This window comes from Osmia bicornis, chromosome 5 (genome assembly GCF_907164935.1).
Source record: "Osmia bicornis bicornis chromosome 5, iOsmBic2.1, whole genome shotgun sequence".
Lineage (NCBI taxonomy): Eukaryota > Metazoa > Arthropoda > Insecta > Hymenoptera > Megachilidae > Osmia > Osmia bicornis.
Genome location: NC_060220.1, coordinates 10,464,666 through 10,483,192, shown reverse-complemented (window position 1 = coordinate 10,483,192; position 18,527 = coordinate 10,464,666). Strand labels below are relative to the sequence as shown.

Genomic DNA, 18,527 nt, shown 5'->3' with positions numbered 1-18,527 from the left:
GTTTACATACATATGACACAGATACTCATTCATTCGACATTTATTTCTTCATTTCATTCATAGGTTGTGTACTGTAGCTAAACATTAATTGTCTATTCATTTGTTTATGCGAATCAGCTATATATTTGGCTATCTAGCCAAGGGAAAGGAGTGCATCCATGGCTGTGACAGCGTTTCTAACAGGAAATTATATACAGCACGAAATTAACGAGTAAGTATTATATATTAATTTTTCTCATCCTAAAATAAATTTTGCTTTCAATTTCTAAACTGTAATGTACTAACATTTTTTAAATGTTCGCCTAAGAATTATTAATAATTTGGTTAACTCTATATCCACTGATGGTTTTTACATAATTATAGTATTCACTATTCTAAGTGTCCCATGGTGTGGAGGTCTCATCGCAACAATAGGGTCGCTTTTACGACTTGCTATTTGAATCGAGACGTATCCGCTGAAAATCGGTAAATATCGCTGATAAACGTAATATCTTGAAAGCTAATTAAAATCGGGTGTATACATTAAAGCTTAATAAATTCCTCTTGAAAAGCACTATCTTATGATCCGAAAAAATATATATATGTATATATTTCCATTTAAAAAGCAGAACTTGACCATCATATCTCTTAAACTAATAATGTAAAGAAATTTGTATTTCAACCAAAACACAGTTCCCATTATATCGTGCAATTTTGATGTCAACAACTTTTGGATCATTAATAGTTACGGTATAACGGGTCTGTCACACTTCAACCTGGACACTCTGTATGTAATACATGGAAGCACAAGACGTAGGTAACAGGAAATTAAGTGCAGTTGCTGTAGCTACGAAACAAAAATATTGTTACCAGATGTTACTATTATTATAATATACGTTGTTACTTCTACTGGTATTCTTTTTGTGTCGAGTAAAGTGTTATTGCAAATCAACAATAGTATCAAAATAATGTGTATTTGATAATAATTAACGGATAAGTTGAAATGATAGAAGTTCCATGTCTAAATTTTTTGGTGGCCCTAAAAAGGGCCGTTTTTAAGTAAGAACATAATGGCAGTGATAGCAATTTAACCACCAAAACCATAAAGGGTTCTACCCTGACGTTTCAAAGCATAAACCACATCCATGGCAGTAACAGTCTTCCTTTTTGCATGTTCGGTGTAAGTGACCGCGTCACGAATAACGTTCTCAAGGAAAACTTTGAGAACACCACGTGTTTCTTCGTAGATCAAACCAGAAATACGTTTTACACCGCCACGGCGGGCAAGTCGACGGATAGCTGGCTTCGTGATACCCTGAATATTATCACGAAGAACCTTCCTATGTCGCTTTGCTTCTCCTTTTCCCAATCCTTTTCCTCCCTTTCCACGACCGCTCATTTCGACTAATGTATGCTGCTTCGTAAAGTCAACAGAATCAACAGAATAATGTGATATTTGTCCAAAGTCGAACTACTATATAGCTGTACCAGCTGTCCTTCCCCCTCCATCGCGCGTACCCCTGTCGTCAAGCACTACAGAGCTCTCCCCACCTCGCGTACTTTAACCAATCAGAGCAGAGGTGGAACTCTGCTCTACAAGCATATAAGAGAAGCAAAATCATCGTTGCCTTACTGTAGTTTCGGAGTTTAAACGAAGCACACTTTATTCTCATCGACATGGCTCGTACTAAGCAAACCGCTCGTAAATCTACCGGTGGAAAGGCTCCACGGAAACAGTTGGCTACCAAAGCTGCTCGTAAAAGTGCGCCTGCAACGGGAGGAGTGAAGAAACCTCATCGCTATAGGCCTGGAACTGTAGCTCTCAGAGAAATTCGAAGATACCAAAAAAGTACGGAACTCTTAATCCGTAAATTACCTTTCCAACGTCTCGTTCGTGAAATAGCTCAAGACTTCAAAACCGATCTTCGTTTTCAAAGTTCTGCTGTGATGGCTTTGCAAGAAGCCAGCGAAGCTTACCTTGTTGGACTTTTCGAGGATACAAACTTGTGTGCTATTCATGCCAAACGAGTTACAATCATGCCAAAGGACATCCAACTTGCTCGCCGTATTCGTGGAGAAAGAGCTTAAGTTTTAAGGCTCCGCCTTTTACTCAACAATCAGCCCTTTTCAGGGCCCCATTCTTTTTAAACCGAAGAACACTTTCGTGATCATTTTATTAAAACTTAAAATATACTGTACCCATATCATTATAAACTGCAACTTCCACCTTTCAAAAAAAAATCATAAAATTAGGTTCAAACAGATATTTTTACCATAAAGGTGAAATCCCGAATGTATACTATAATACACTCAATTTGGAATTTAATTCGAAGGTATTTACACGTCTTAAGTAAAAAGTATTGAAAAAACAGTATGTAACTAACTTATAATTTTTTATAAAATTGTCGTAGCTGCAGGGAGTCGAGATTTTTTAGTACAAAATAAATCCTAAGTATTCGGCAGAATGTCTGAAACGAATGTTGCGCAGCTACGTTGGTGCTGTTCTTTGTTCGTAGCTGTACAGTTTGCCTTTGAGCAAAATCCCGAACATGCCGATATTAATTTGTCCGGCCGTTGTAAAATGCCGTGTTCATCGTAATAAATTAAATCACCAACGGCAACATCTTCAGAGTATTAAATCTATTCCGTATTATATTCAGTATTAAAAAATAAAAAGTTATTCCGAATTCATATGACAACAATATACACTAACGCATAACCAATGCATCCCCAACTTATACATTTTTATTTATTGCACTCGTACACTAATTACAATTTAACGATTATAGATTATGTGGCATCCAATTCCTTAAACCTGTAGCGCCGATTTTTTTCAGGTATAAAAAATAAAACTGTTAAATTAATTTACAAATGAACTTATTGTTAGTTACGAATCTGTATATTTTGGGAAGGTGTGGGATTATTACTAATAATAATGCGTCAGCTAGTACACAAAAATGAACTGTGTTACACAGGGTGTCTCAGCTAAAGGAGGCCACCTAAATATTTCTTTTATTTTTAATGATACAAAAAATATATCTGGTTTAATTTAAATGGTATCTGTGGAGGAATACCGTAGAGGACAAATTTTGTTGTCCGATTATGTTTCATAGTTTTTTCAAGGTTATCGTTATTTTTTATCAAGAAAACTTCTATTTTTCTATATTCCATCTTGAGGCGGCTGAAAAAATACATTTGAATATGCTTAAATTATGATCTGAAGGGTGATCTTGAGTACCAAAAATATGATAAACTTGTAGGGTAATACATATTAGAATCACATTTGAGCTTCCTGTTTATAATTCAATGTTATAATTCTCAACATATAATGTTATAATAAAACTCCAGATCACCCTTCAGGTCATAACTTAAGCATATTCAAATGTATTTTTTCAGCCGCTTCAAGATGGAATATAGAAAAATAGAAGTTTCCCTAATCAAAAATAACGATGACCTTGGAAAAACTATGAAAAATAATAGGATAAAAAAATTTGTCTTCTACGGTATTCCTTCTCCGATACCATTTAAATTATACCATAGATACTATATGTACCATTAAAGATAAAGGAAATATTTAGGTGGCCTCCTTTAGCTGAGACACCCTGTATATTAGAAACACTACTTTTAGTCACAATAATATAATAGACAAGATGTCATCGGACCCATAGGCCTGTAGCTGTTTATACCTAAAGGCCTCAATAAGAAACTGTATGCACTCCTGGTCTCTTTTGTTCTTAATTGGACAACCGACTTTTCTGCCTTTTTTCTTTATTCACTTAGAGTTCGATTTTTAAAGCTTAAAGACATCCTTCCGTGCCAAGAAATAACGAAAAGTTAGTAAAAAATTCATGGTGTTTATCATTTATTGAAACTCACTTTAAATAGAAAAAATGTTGTGCAATTCAAATTTCCTGCACAGAATATATTTTTTTTTATGAACTTACATAAAAGGTAATGCACGGTAGTATCACTTATATGGGGGTATAAAAATGTTAGGATTGTAATATGGATCATTGGAACTGAGAATTCATACGCAAGAAAAATATGGTGGCCCTGAAAAGGGCCGTTTTTATTGAATAAAAGTGAAGAATGACACTTTAACCACCAAAACCGTAGAGGGTTCTTCCTTGCCGTTTCAAGGCATAGACGACGTCCATAGCTGTAACGGTTTTCCTTTTAGCATGCTCAGTGTAAGTGACAGCGTCTCGAATAACGTTTTCCAAGAATACTTTCAGAACACCTCGCGTTTCTTCGTAAATCAAGCCAGAAATACGTTTCACTCCACCACGACGAGCCAGACGACGAATGGCCGGCTTAGTGATACCTTGAATGTTATCACGAAGAACTTTCCTATGACGCTTCGCACCTCCCTTTCCCAATCCTTTTCCTCCTTTTCCACGACCAGTCATGATGTACTTTTCTTACAGATGATTGCAACACAACGACAAAATGTTTAGAACTACGTTGAGAAAACAAGAACATGGCTCTTTTATAGAGCGGCAACTCTGTTTCCCCCTCCGCCTTACTTCTACCCAATCAGAAGTTCGCTGCGCATACGACAATCGAGCTACGGGAGCAAAGGGAACTGCATAATTGGCTCGTCACGTTACAGGGGGGTTCATAATTTAAATTACCAAGATGCAATGTCCGTTAATGTCATATTGCGTTCTGTTTCACATTTGGTTTCGATGCATTGAGTAGGACTAACAAGGGACATTACCCAATCGACACACGCCGATTTTGATGCCCTTTGAGTATGATATAGAACTCAAAAAAATATTTGACACGTATTTTTTTTTATCGGCAATCGTCCATGCTGAAGGGGTGAAAATAGCCCTCAAAGTTGAGGTTGCAAAACATATTTTCTTGAATATCTCAGGAACTATTAGGTGTAGGCGAAAAATTCAAAATGGAATTTGTGTGTTTTTGAACAATAAATTTTTCTATGTAGCCACCTTTTTGATAAATTTATTTGTTTAAAAAATATATTGAAAAATAATCTATTTTTTTCATTTTTTTCACCCCTTCAGCATGGACGATTGCCGATAAAAAAAATACGTGTCAAATATTTTTTTCAGTTCTATATCATACTCAAAGGGCATCAAAATCGACGTGTGTCGATTGGGTAATGTCCCTTGTAAGAACTATAGGCACGTAACTAATTCGAACATCTGGGTTTTTTGCCTTGCTTGTACCAATAAAGCTTAGATAGAAAGGGAGCTATTATTTTTCCTAGGTGAAAATTCTCGGTGTAAGCAAGTAAAGAAATCCAGATGTTCTAGCCTGTTACTTAAGGGGGCCACCTCATGTAAAATGAAATTTTTTCGCATTTTTTTTTTTTCGCTGAAATCGATAGGAAATTTCCTCGGGAATGCGATAAAAAAAGTTAGAAAGTGATCCGAGATGTCCTTGTATATTATTTTCAAAATCAAGTGAACGGCTGCACTAGCCGGAGCGGCTGTTACTCAACTTTCAAATGCGTTTTTCTCGAAACGCAAAATTTTTCGCGCCGTGCAACGTAGCTCAAAAACTAATTACTCGATCTTTATGAAACTTGGTATATATATTCTATAAACAATTGGCCTCAGCATGACATTCTGCAATTTTTTTTTTTTTTATTTAAATTACTGTTATTACGAATTTTTCATAGCCGAAGCTCCCGTTTTTTCTTCAAAACCTTGCCATTTTCGCAATTTTGAAAATTTAAAAAAAATTCAAATGTCATGCTGAGCGTTTTTGAATAAAGTAGCTATTCCATTTTGATTTTTTTGTTCCAAATCATTTTTGTGCACTGTACACTGCACGGCGATTTTGCAAGATGCCTTCTTCAAGCCGCCATTGCACCATCCTTATTAACAATCAACATTTATAAAAAATATTTCTGTTTAGATCATAATGTGAATAAATGACACTTCAAATTGTAAATCAATCGGCGCATTACATTTTCCACAAAAAATTATTGAAAAACAGGCCATTTACATGAGGTGGCCCCCTTAATATATATAGACTGTGGATTACATAAAAATAGTTGAAATTGAAAAAAGAGAATGAGAACAACAGTCGTGGTCAAGATTGCCACCTTGACGGCATAATACGGCTGGTATTATTTTTATACGGTTGGAAACCTGGTAGAGAGAAGGGGGGGATGAGAGCGAACAGTAGCCCGAGTAACGATGAATATTAAGTTAACATTGATATTATACACAGGGTGCCACAAATTAAACGTAAAAATGTTGGGAATGTGTAGGAGACCAATAAGCTAATACTTTACAATTTATGTTTATACTAATTTATATAATTACTGCATTTGTAGAAAATATAATATACACTAAAATGGAAAACACACAACAATGACAATTTCTTGTTGATACTCTTTCTTTTTTTAAAAAGCTCTCCATTTTTGCTATAGCCACTTCAACAATAACAATTAACATTTGAATTCTCGTTCAGAGACTAACAAAGTAGGAACTTCCCAAACATTATTACTGTAGATTTTAGATTCCTGTTGCTGTCTGATGCACTTACAACTTCTAAATACAGTGCATTAAAACAAAGTTAAAGACATACAGCAAAGCATACAAATGCTTTTTCTTCTCAGCCCAGAAATTTTTCTAATAAGAACAGAGCTCGAAGATCTCTTTGAAAAACCGCAATTCTCCGCCTGAAAGCCGAACACATACATACATCGTAACTCTGGTTGCGGGATAGTGCCTTGTGTACTGTCATGGGAAATAGTAGAGAGCATCATATACATGCGAGGCCCCATCCTTTTTGCCTGCCAGATGCTTTCGCCAACCACCGTGATGTGCGAGTGAGAGGTCACCGCCACCGTGACTACTTTTGTCTTTCGCTATTGGATTTACTCTCTCGTAACAGCGCAAGCGCGCAGACTATGGGGACTCATTTCCCATTTAAAATAAAACATCTGCTACAATCAACTGGGCTAGATGTTTGGAATGTGGAACTTTCTGAATAGTATAGCTTTACTTCTCAACTTTCATCTAATCTCAAACAGTTTGAATACTTAGATATTTTATTACTAGAATTACAAAGTTATTCTAAGTAGTACCGTATTATAATAAAAATGTATTAAAATTTGTTGTCACTTTCTTCATGACGTACGTACGTTAAAATAGTAAGATACTTTACAAGTTCACAAATAGTAAAATAAAAGAGAAAATGGATGAACTGTTAGAGATTCCTGCGTGTTAAAATATTTTGTGGCCCTGAAAAGGGCCATTTGTATGCTGGAATCCTTTGTAGAGTTACGCCTTCTTGTCGGTTTTTTTTGGCAATAGGACTGCTTGAATATTCGGTAATACTCCACCCTGAGCGATAGTAACGCCAGACAGTAATTTATTCAGTTCTTCGTCATTACGTATGGCCAGTTGAAGATGACGAGGAATGATTCTGGTCTTCTTGTTGTCACGAGCAGCGTTACCAGCCAATTCCAATACTTCAGCTGCTAGATATTCCATAACTGCAGCCAAATATACTGGTGCTCCTGCACCAACACGTTCAGCATAATTTCCTTTCCTTAAAAGTCTATGAATACGACCAACAGGAAATTGGAGTCCAGCCCGACTGGAACGAGACTTTGCCTTTCCCTTAGCTTTTCCACCTTTGCCACGACCAGACATTTTCTCAATAACTTTGAAAACAAGTGAATTGAACTAGAAGAGATTTAAAAGTAGTTTGTGTGATTTCAGAGCGTGAGCTCCGCTTATATAGCTGTCCGTTGAAGTTTGGACCGACCAATAAGGCGGCAGCTCGCACGTAATTGGTGCGCTCTCGGCTGCCTTTCACACCATATATACAGCGTCTCCACTCCGTTCCGGCATTCAGTCGTGGACTTTACCTGCTGTAGGGTGTCTCGAGTTTACAAAATCGTTACGAAAATGCCTCCTAAAGCAAGTGGAAAGGCTGTGAAGAAAGCTGGCAAAGCTCAGAAGAACATCAGCAAGACCGATAAGAAGAAGAAGAGGAGGAGGAAAGAAAGCTATGCAATCTACATTTACAAAGTGCTGAAGCAAGTCCATCCTGACACTGGTATTTCCAGCAAGGCGATGAGCATCATGAACAGTTTTGTGAATGATGTCTTTGAGCGGATTGCTGCTGAAGCCTCACGCTTAGCTCATTACAACAAGAGATCGACCATCACATCTCGGGAAATCCAAACGGCCGTCAGACTTTTGTTGCCTGGTGAATTAGCGAAGCACGCTGTTTCTGAAGGCACTAAAGCTGTTACCAAGTACACCAGTTCAAAGTAAATGCTGCAGCATACTCTAATCGGCCCTTTTAAGGGCCAACAATTTTTATTACGTAAACCAGCCTCCTTTCTAACATTTTCCTTATTCTTATCCCACGGTTGTAATATAAATGACATTTTTTAACACTGAAAGTACCCATACCAGTTATAGCATTTGCCGAACTACTTGGTAAATTTATTTCAATTTAAGATCTAAACTTTTAAACTCTATTTGACTTGTGCAGTACGTATAGTGTTGTGTCCAATGGAACGATCAATGATATAATTTCTTTCTTTTAATTTATAAAATTGTGTCCATCTTATTTCGTAGTACAAAACAATATATCGAAATAAATCAACAATTTCAGCATCAATAATATTGAAGAAAGTACAGTAAAGACTCGATATGTGTTCAGAATTTGGGACCGATGAGGAACATTTAGTGAGAAGATTCGATTCTGCTAACCGTTTGTATTTTGCCGACGTCGACGAACGTAGAAAGAGACAGTTTGATAAAGAAGAAAGGGACTGAGAGTCGAGGTGGTCGTAGAAAATTATATACTTACATATCGGTGAGACAATACTAATGCAACAAACAAACTTTTTTATTTTTTATTTTTTTTAAATAAAACTTTCACCAACATATTGGTGAGATTTTCCTGATTAAAATGAGACCAAACACGATATTGTTATGGCTTGTATAGTAAAAACTCGATAAGTGTAACTATTACGGGTCCGCTCCGCAACTCTTATGCCGGCAGTACACGCTCGCCGAGGCGACCCGAGCCCAGGCGAGCACGAGCATGTACATACTTGATGGTCTCGCCTCGCCTTGTGTCCTGTCGCCTCGTACTCAGAGCGCTCGGCCTAGACGCGAGCTTTCAGGACGAGTCAAAGGAAGCGAAGCCAACACTAGGTGTATGTACACTGAGTCCCATCGAAGTTGGCGCACAAACACATTTACGCCGCGTCGGTGAGCCGATAGGTGAGGTGCATCGGCTCACCGACGCGGCCACAGCCGACTCTAGTACTAGCCGTGCTGAAGTAAAAATGGCAACACCGCGGGAGTCCGGTCTGAATATATCAACATCTAACCCTACTCTATCTGCCTCCCGGACTCCCAGACTCCCAGCCAATCAACGTCGTCGGACTCTCGGCTACTCTCTGGACTTCACATAACCTCTTTGGTTTCGTTCCAATAATTTCGCTTGTTTCAAGGTTTTTATTCACTTATATACACGTTTATCAATTCTTAAATGTTTCAATTTGATCCAAAGATGGTCTCATTTTGCTTCATACCTAAATTTTCTTGAAACCACTGTAAATATTTCAAATATCATGCTTCACAACACCAAACTACTTCGAGAGTACACAAAATTTATATTACATTTATAACAATTTTATACTACCACATCACTTCTACTTGCCATAGTTGCAACGTTTATGTATTGTTTATACATAATTAATACAAAATAGCGTATATTACTACAGCTTTTAATTAAAAAAGACAGTAATTACAATTCCGAGCACAGGACTCTGTTTTTGAAAATAGGACTCCCGATTGTCACGTGAGCGGTGTTGCCACGTTGTTCAGCATGGCTAGTACTAGAGTCGGCTGTGACGCGGCGTAAATCGGTTAGTGCGCCAATTTCACTGCGATAACTTCAATGTAACTCAGTGTACACTGACGTGAGTTGCATTGAACTTGTCGCAGTGAAGTTGGCTACAAATTCAGTAACACATTCACGCCGCGTCGGTGAGTCGATCTCGCCCATCGTCTCACCGACGCAGCGTGAATGTGTTAGTGAAGTTGGCTACAAATTCACTAACGCATTCACGCAGCGTTGGTGAGCCGATTTGTAGCCAACTTCACTGCGACAAGTTCAATGCAACTCAGTGTACACTGAGCTCGAAAACCGGAATGCCGGAACCACTCAGCGCATAGTACGGAACATGCTTTGCTGCGGATTCTGAGTTCTGGGCAAGAACGAATTATACTGGGTGAATATATCCAACGGTCGTTTATGACGTCATAATTTACCGGCTGATACTAAACAACATTTATTTTCAATCGCTCTTTGTTAATAAATTGTTATTGATATATTTGACCATTGAATCTTATAAAACAAATCAGGAGCAATTTTTTGGTGCCATAATATCTTTGTAAAAAGATCATTTACTATCTATTTGGAAGATAACAAATTTCTGCTTTTTTATTTGCGAATATCTTATTAAATATAATGTTTGCGACTAGAGCAATTTTAGATTCCGAGAGAGCAAATGACGAGCAACTTTTTAAGATATAAATTGTTAAGAAATATTAATATTCCGCGCCAACTTTACTTCGATCCTACTCAGGTTGTATTTCCATCTAGACAGTATATATGTTACCGTTAAAGTGCGGAAATCAATTATTCTGCAGATTACCTAGGTAATGTGCAGATTAACTAGAGTGATCCGTTAATGTGCGGAAAATTATTGCATTTCCCACATTACCTACTAGGCACTCGTTAAAGTGAAAATAAGATCTTTGTTGGAATAACAGCAACATTTTTATACGCTTAAATTAATATAATGTTAATTACTTATTTCTCGATATCTAATGCCGGGTCTACACTGCTGTTCGCGAACAGTTTGCGAACAGCTCGCGGACCATGTTCGCCGGCAATGTGGACACTTTCGCGAACAGCGAGCAGGTTGCAGCGAACTGGTCAGCGAACAGCGAACACTGTTCGCTAAGGAGGCGGTACATCAAATGGTCTGTTTGCGAACTCGAAACATGTCTGGACGCGTTGTAACATATTTCTGTTGAATTTGACGACCGTTCGCAGTCAAACTTCAGTTTTCATGTGATCTCCATCTAGTAAGCATCAGTTATGGAGTGGGACGATTCGAAAATAGCTACATTAATTGAATTATATCGTGATAATTCATGTTTGTGGGATACAAAAAGTGAATTTTATAAAATAAAACCCAAAAGAATGGATGCATGGAGAAATATAGCATTAATAATGAAATCTGGCGTTGCTGAAATTTGAAAGAAAAATGAAGGTTATTCTTTCTCAGTTCCGAAGAGAAAAACAGAAAGTTGAAAATAAAATTAAATCAGGAGCATCTACAGATGATCTATATAAAAGTACGTGGATACATTTTAAAAGTTTACGATTTTTGTACGATAAAAATCAAGCACGAATCACGAAGGATACTTTTACGTTTGAAGTAAGTATAGACTGCTATTACAGCGATGGAATACGGAAGGAAGTTTTATTTCCTAGATTTTTTCATTTTTGTATTTACAACATGTTTTATAATAACAATACATTGATAAGGCTCACTCGTATTTGTTTTGCCACGGCACACGACCGGTAGTATAAAAATATTCCGCAAACTCATTTCGAATTTCATGTGCTTCCGAGGTTGATTTTCGTCCAATCTTTTTCAAAGGGAGAAGAAAAGTCATACCTTCCTGGTCTTTTCTCCAGGATCCCTCAACAATATCATTATTCGATTCAATATAATCAACACTTGCGGGTGTGATATATGTATTTCTTGACGTGGTACTTTCTTTTAAGAAATTGTGTAGATAAACACACGTTAAAACAATTATTTCCGCTTTTCTCGGTTCTAGTAGCATAGGTTTTCTTAAAACTCTAAATACCGACGACATTATGCCAAATGCGTTTTCGACAACCCGACGTGCTCTAGATAATCGACAGTTAAATGTTCGTTCTAAAGAACCCTTCATTTGAGTGTCGGGATACGGTTTCATTAGATAGCTTTTTAATGGAAAAGCATCATCGGCAATAAAAACGTATGGTACTTCTTTCTGTCGGCCTGACAATATTTCATAGGTAAAGATAATGTTGCTTCCTGTAATTTTTTTCCAAAACTTGAATTCTTAAAAACTCCTCCATCGGAAATCCTCCCTTGACAACCAACGTCAGCGAATAAAAACGAATATTTTGCATCTACTACAGCAAATAGAACTATACTAAATGATCCTTTATAGTTAAAGAACTCGCTACCGGAATGCATAGGTGCCTGTAGGACTACATGTTTGCCATCTATAGCACCTAAACATTGTGGAAAATTTCACAATTTATCATACAGATTTGCCACATTTCTCCATTCTTCTGGTGTTGTAGGCATCTATGAAAAAAAGTTATTATTTTTAGGAATCTTATACTTTTGGAGATGAAAATAAGAACACTGCCGAGGACAGTTTTATAAATAGAACTGAAAATATGGAAGAAGGCATTTGTGTACATGAAGAAAGAAATATTGAAGACATACAGATTGTTAATGAAACAATAGAAATAAATTGTTTGGAAGATTCTGGTGACAAATTATTTCGTCTATCGAAAAGAAATAATAAAAAAAGGATCATAAAAGAAGATCCGCGAACCGAAGAGGCTTATAATATCATGAAATCTCTTGAAAAAAAATATAAAAGTGAAAAAGATGAGTGTTCTGTATTCGGAGAGTACATAACAAATAAAATGCGAAAATATAATGGTCGCACAAGGGCTATTGTTCAATATCGCATTAGCAATATTCTTTTTGAAACAGATTTAGGTGCTTTTCCCCATTATCCAACAAATAATTATATGAAATCAGTGAACGTGAGAAATGATAGTTCTTCAACATGTAGTACTCCTTTACTATCGCCGACCGATAGAATAGCCTCAAATAATATTAACATGTACACTCAGTCCCATCGAAGTTGTCGCAGTGAAGTTGGCGCGCTAACGCATTCACGCCGCGGCCAACTTCACTGCGACAACTTCGATGGGACTGAGTGTACACACAATAAGAAAGTAATGCTACATATCATTCTTTGTAATGTATTTAAAACACATTATGCAAGTTTATTGCCTCTCCATACTCGTGTCATTTCTTACAAATATCTTTGTTGTAACAGTATACGTCATTATTACAGAATAAAGGGTTATAATTTTTTGTTCACAAAATAATTGATGTATTGAAACCTTCTTACCTTCACAAAATCTTTTAGGCCCGCTAATAAAGCTTCGCACACTTGCGGAATAATTAAAGAAATTACTTGTTTCGACATTTTGAAAAGATACATTAAACTTGAATAAGAATCGCCCGTTGCTAAAAAGCGTAATGTGATCAATAGCCTTTCCTTAGCTGAAATTCCTAGTCGAAAATTGGTGTTCTTTTTTGATATTTGTGGTACAATTATGTTGAGTAATTTTTCACAATCTTCATACGACATCCTGGTAAAGTTTTTGAATCCTACTTCATTTCTCAACAAGTCCTTTATTAAACTAACTCCACCAGAAATGCTTCTGTTTTCGAAAATCTTTCTCTGCCAGCACCGACGCAGTTTTTTTCTTTCAACACTATTTCCTTTTATTATTAAATATGCAGCTGATGCAAGCAACAGGTCTTGTTCAGATATTTTTTCAAATTTCAAAATTGACGATAATGTGCACATGAACAGAATCTACAACGAACTGCCCGTCATCAGCCAGCGAACAATTGTGCAACCGTTTGCGTTCCGTTTGCGAGCTGTTCACGAACTATGTCTGAGCTTAGGTGTGAATTCTGTTCGCGAACATTTCTACCCAGTGTAGACCCGGCATAAAGAATCGAGTTAATACAATCAAACAATCAACAAATCAGTTGATAGAATCAATGGTAAATCTACAGAATTGCGGCGTCTATGAAAACATCCCCCACGAGTTGAACAACGTATTAAATTCGTTTTGCTGACTGGGGGGCCGAGCCCCCCAGACACCCCTTAATTACTACACTAACTAATACTGATACCCATTTTTAATATAAGGAAATAATAAACACAATTTACAAAGTAACATATTTACTTAAATAAAACGATTATATTAAATTACATCATATCAAAAACGGGTATCGGTAATAGTTAGTGTAGTTCTTAGGGGGGGTCTGGGGGGCACGGCCCCCCAGTAGGAGGGACAAATTGAATACTTAAAATTTTAAATGTTAATAACTTTTTTGCTACGCACTAGCAGCCAACGCAAATTATGAGAAATGAAAACAAGCGGCGACGACAAAACACTAACGAAACCAAACTAAAAATGGTGGGATAGAGGAGAAGAAGTGAGGGAAGGAAATGAGAGAAACAAACTTTCGCACTTTAAGGATACGGAAGCTGTTAATGTGCGTATTACCTAGATAAAGTGCGGAAAGCTCTTGATTCCGCACATTAACGGAGCAAATCAGTTAATCTGCAGATTAACTAGGTAATGTGCACATTAACGGCTTTCGCACTTTAGCGGTAACATACATAAACAGATAAGGTAGGGAATGACATCAAAATGGTAAAAAATTTCTTCTCGAGTCGCCAAAAACCATTCTCACAGATGTTTCTTTTCCCAAAAAAGGAGCTTACACTGCAAAATTTGGTCTAAATCAGAGCATGACGGTAAGTTTCCCTCTGTTTTATCCGGGGAGTGATTAAATAAAAACTTTAGCCACCGACGAGTGCTTTAGCACATAAGTTTTAATAATTAATTTTACTATAAATGTTAGTAAATAAACTAGGAACACAAATTAAGTCACTAAAACTAATTTTATAATTAAACTCTGTAATTCCTAACCGAATAATTAAATATGTATAAATGAGTACAAAAATCGCTAAATCTAACTACAGAAAACTCTGATCACACGCGTATTGACTACTCGGTGGTTCGAGGAAGAAGAAAGTTGCTTTCCACTTTTTCCGGGAAAATGCCACCTCCAAACCGGAAGTAGAGGTCGCTACACGAAAAATAAAAATTTAAAGAAACCTAATTTTCCGACGAGGTTTCGCGAGTGCCTGAGAGGTCGCCACACCTACAAACATTGTAGGGGCCTTCGCGGAAATGCGGTAAATCGTGGCCTTTACTTTACCAACAGATGAAACTTGGTCTTGTCGAAAAATAAAGTTTTTTACGCAGGTTGATTGCTCACAAAACTAAATACTAGCCTTTTATTTAAAATCAGTCAGTTCCAAGATTAAACTTTTGGTTATTATACACAGGAGTTTTTACTTATAACACTAACAAGGGACATTACCCAATCGACAGACGCCGATTTTGATGCCCCTTGAGTATGATATAGAACTCAATAAAATATTTGACACATATTTTTTTTATCGGCCATCGTCCATGCTGAAGAGGTGATAATAGCCCCCAAATTTGGGGTTGCAAAACATCTTTTCTTGAATATCTCAGGAACTATTAGGTGCAGGCGAAAAATTCAAAATGGAATGTGTGTTTTTGAACAGCAAATTTTTCTATGTAGCCATCTTTTTGATAAATTTATTTGTTTAAAAAATATATTGAAAAATAATCTATTTTTGTCATTTTTTTTGGTAAAATGTTGATCTATTTTCATAAAAATTTGTACAAGTAAACTATACATCTTGACAAAGAATGCGGATAAATTGGAATTTTTAAATTCATCGTCATAGTAGATATTATTACGTTGCAAATTGTACTCACATCTCGACTCTGCTGGCCTTCTATAGCGATGTCTACGTTTCATTTTGATATAAATTTGTGTAATATTATTCAATTAATTTGCACTATGTTTTGTTAATCGCTTCATGAGTAGTGGAAAACGGCATGGCAAATAAAAGTACCGGCAGTCCCCATCGTAAAAGAGGTAAATACAACAGGCGTGAGGAATCTTGCTGTACAATTAATTTTATACCCTGCTGTATATTTAATCCTATCCTCGAAAGTAATGAATGATGAGTGACAATATAAAAGCAGAGTCTTTACTTCAGAATATAAAACGCAAATGTAAATTAGCTAGTCAACAAAAGGAATATTAACTAGGAAATATTTTAATGCTGCAGTTAAATGAATTAGTTTATGGTGGGTACATCTGGAACTACAATTTGAAGAATCAACGCGGTGCATTGTAATGTTCGAAAAACTCATAAAGTAATTAAAGAATGCAGAAATTCAGTCATAAGTTTTCATTATTGTGACTATTATATAAATTAGTATAGAATTGCATAGATGTATAAAAAATTTATTTTTATTTACTTTCACATTTCTTCTACTTCAAAAATATTTGGAATGCACTATTAGTATCAGCTATCGCTTCCTTATCATTACTTTCAAGCACTTTTTTCAGCACTTTTTAGAATTAAAAAACCAGTCCTTCTTGAGGGTACCAAAATCAGCTCTTTTTAGAACTAATAACATCAGCTCTTCTCAAGGCTACCATACTCTTCTAAACGTGGAGCAACTTTAAAAGAACAACGACTCCTATTTCAACAAACCACTGGCATTCCCCACGCCTGTCGTATTTACCTCTTTTACGATTGCCGGTAATTTTATTTGCCATGCCGTTTTCGACTACTCATGAAGCGATTAACAAAGCATAGTGTAAATTAATTAAATAATATTATACACATTTATTTCAAAATGAAACATAGACATCGCTATAGAGGGCCAGCAGAGGCGAGATGTGAGTACAATTTGCAACGTAATAATATCTACTATGACGGTGAACTTAAAAGTTCCAATTTATCCGCATTCTTTGTCAAGATGTATAGTTTACTTGCACAAATTTTCATGAAGATAGATCAACATTTTACCAAAAAAAATGACAAAAATAGATTATTTTTCAATATATTTTTTAAACAAATAAATTTATCAAAAAGATGGCTACATAAAAAAATTTGCTGTTCAAAAACACACAAATTCCATTTTGAATTTTTTGTTTACACCTACTAATATTCAAGATTTTAGAATGCTCCTGAGATATTCAAGAAAATATGTTTTGCAACTCCAACATTGGGGGCTATTTTCACCCCTTCAGCATGGACGATGGCCGATAAAAAAAAATACGTGTCAAATATTTTTTTCAGTTCTATATCATACTCAAAGGGCATAAAAATCGGCGTGTGTCGATTGGATAATGTCCCTCGTAAGTCTCACAACCGAAATTTTGGAAAACGTTACTACCATACGCCATGAGTGCGAGGGCAAGAGTGACCCACGCCAAGCGTTGGCGTGGGAGGGGAAACGCATTTTCCCGCTTTCTACAATTAAAGGGGGCGCTGCGGTAGCCGAAAATGCACTTTCCGGCAGGACGGCTCACCGGAAGTAGGTGCCGTCACAACATCTGTATAGTGGGGACATCTGTTGAAATGTTTCTGCTAGTAATTTGAAAACAATTGTTGCAACAAATTTCATATTTTTATTACAAAATTTATTTTCACGTAATTAAAATTGTATATGTTGTTGAAATAAGTCTAGGTGGTAGCTTCATATGACATTTTATTTGATATAAGACAAACAGTATCTTGCATAACTCGAAAATAAATTTTAATATTAAATAATTAAAAAGAAAAAAATACTAAATATATGAAACTTTTCAGTAATATAAATTTAGGTTAAAATAATCGTATTTTAAAGTATGTCACTTATAATATATATAATATATATAGTATTATTGATGCTGAAAGTGTTGATTTATATCGATGTATTGTTTTGAACTGCAAAATAAGATGGACACAATTTTATAAATTAAAAGAAACTCCATCATTGATCGTTCCATTGGATACAACACTATACCTACTGCGCAAGTCAAATAGAAATCGCGGAAAAGCATTAAAAGTTTAGATCTTAAATTGAAATAAAATTATTAAGTAGTTTGGTAAATGATGTAACTGGTATGATTACCTTTAGTATAAAAAAATATCATTTATATTATATACAATCATGGGATAAAAATAAGGAAAATGTTAGAAAGAAGGCTGGTCTACGTAATAAATATTGTTGGCCCTTAAAAGGGCCGATTAGAGTATGCTGCACCATTTACTTCGAACTGGTGTACTTGGTAACAGCTTTGGTGCCTTCAGAAACAGCATGCTTCGCTAATTCACCAGGCAACAAAAGTCTGACGGCCGTTTGGATTTCCCGAGATGTGATGGTCGATCTCTTGTTGTAATGAGCTAAGCGTGAGGCTTCAGCAGCAATCCGCTCAAAGACATCATTCACAAAACTGTTCATGATGCTCATCGCCTTGCTGGAAATACCAGTGTCAGGATGGACTTGCTTCAGCACTTTGTAAATGTAGATTGCATAGCTTTCTTTCCTCCTCCTCTTTTTCTTCTTATCGGTCTTGCTGATGTTTTTCTGTGCTTTGCCAGCTTTCTTCACAGCCTTTCCACTCGCTTTAGGAGGCATTTTCCTAACGATTTTGTAAACTCGAGACACACTCTACAGCAGTGAAAATTCACGACTGAATGTCGGAACGGAGTGCAGTCGTTGTATATATGGTGTGAAAGGACAGC

General features: G+C 36.3%; 6 protein-coding genes across 6 annotated transcripts; 2 read left to right on the top strand and 4 right to left on the bottom strand.

Moving 5' to 3' along the window:
- Positions 1-1,058: 1,058 nt before the first annotated feature.
- LOC114881017 (histone H4-like) lies at positions 1,059-1,405 on the bottom strand. Its single transcript, XM_029197612.2, has one exon. The coding sequence runs from the start codon at positions 1,376-1,378 to the stop codon at positions 1,067-1,069; it is 312 nt and encodes a 103-aa protein (XP_029053445.2). The 5' UTR covers positions 1,379-1,405; the 3' UTR covers positions 1,059-1,066.
- Positions 1,406-1,616: 211 nt separating this feature from the next.
- LOC114881023 (histone H3) lies at positions 1,617-2,698 on the top strand. Its single transcript, XM_029197620.2, has one exon. It carries the CDS (start codon positions 1,657-1,659, stop codon positions 2,065-2,067), a length of 411 nt encoding a protein of 136 aa, XP_029053453.1. The 5' UTR covers positions 1,617-1,656; the 3' UTR covers positions 2,068-2,698.
- A 1,333-nt stretch (positions 2,699-4,031) lies between these two features.
- LOC114881029 (histone H4) lies at positions 4,032-4,428 on the bottom strand. Its single transcript, XM_029197627.2, has one exon. The coding sequence runs from the start codon at positions 4,386-4,388 to the stop codon at positions 4,077-4,079; it is 312 nt and encodes a 103-aa protein (XP_029053460.1). The 5' UTR covers positions 4,389-4,428; the 3' UTR covers positions 4,032-4,076.
- Positions 4,429-7,204: 2,776 nt separating this feature from the next.
- LOC114881024 (histone H2A-like) lies at positions 7,205-7,651 on the bottom strand. Its single transcript, XM_029197621.2, has one exon. It carries the CDS (start codon positions 7,617-7,619, stop codon positions 7,245-7,247), a length of 375 nt encoding a protein of 124 aa, XP_029053454.1. The 5' UTR covers positions 7,620-7,651; the 3' UTR covers positions 7,205-7,244.
- Positions 7,652-7,838: 187 nt separating this feature from the next.
- Positions 7,839-8,290, top strand: LOC114881027 (histone H2B). Its single transcript, XM_029197624.2, has one exon. The coding sequence runs from the start codon at positions 7,878-7,880 to the stop codon at positions 8,247-8,249; it is 372 nt and encodes a 123-aa protein (XP_029053457.1). The 5' UTR covers positions 7,839-7,877; the 3' UTR covers positions 8,250-8,290.
- Positions 8,291-18,014: 9,724 nt separating this feature from the next.
- On the bottom strand, positions 18,015-18,461 carry LOC114881026 (histone H2B). Its single transcript, XM_029197623.1, has one exon. It carries the CDS (start codon positions 18,418-18,420, stop codon positions 18,049-18,051), a length of 372 nt encoding a protein of 123 aa, XP_029053456.1. The 5' UTR covers positions 18,421-18,461; the 3' UTR covers positions 18,015-18,048.
- Positions 18,462-18,527: the final 66 nt, after the last annotated feature.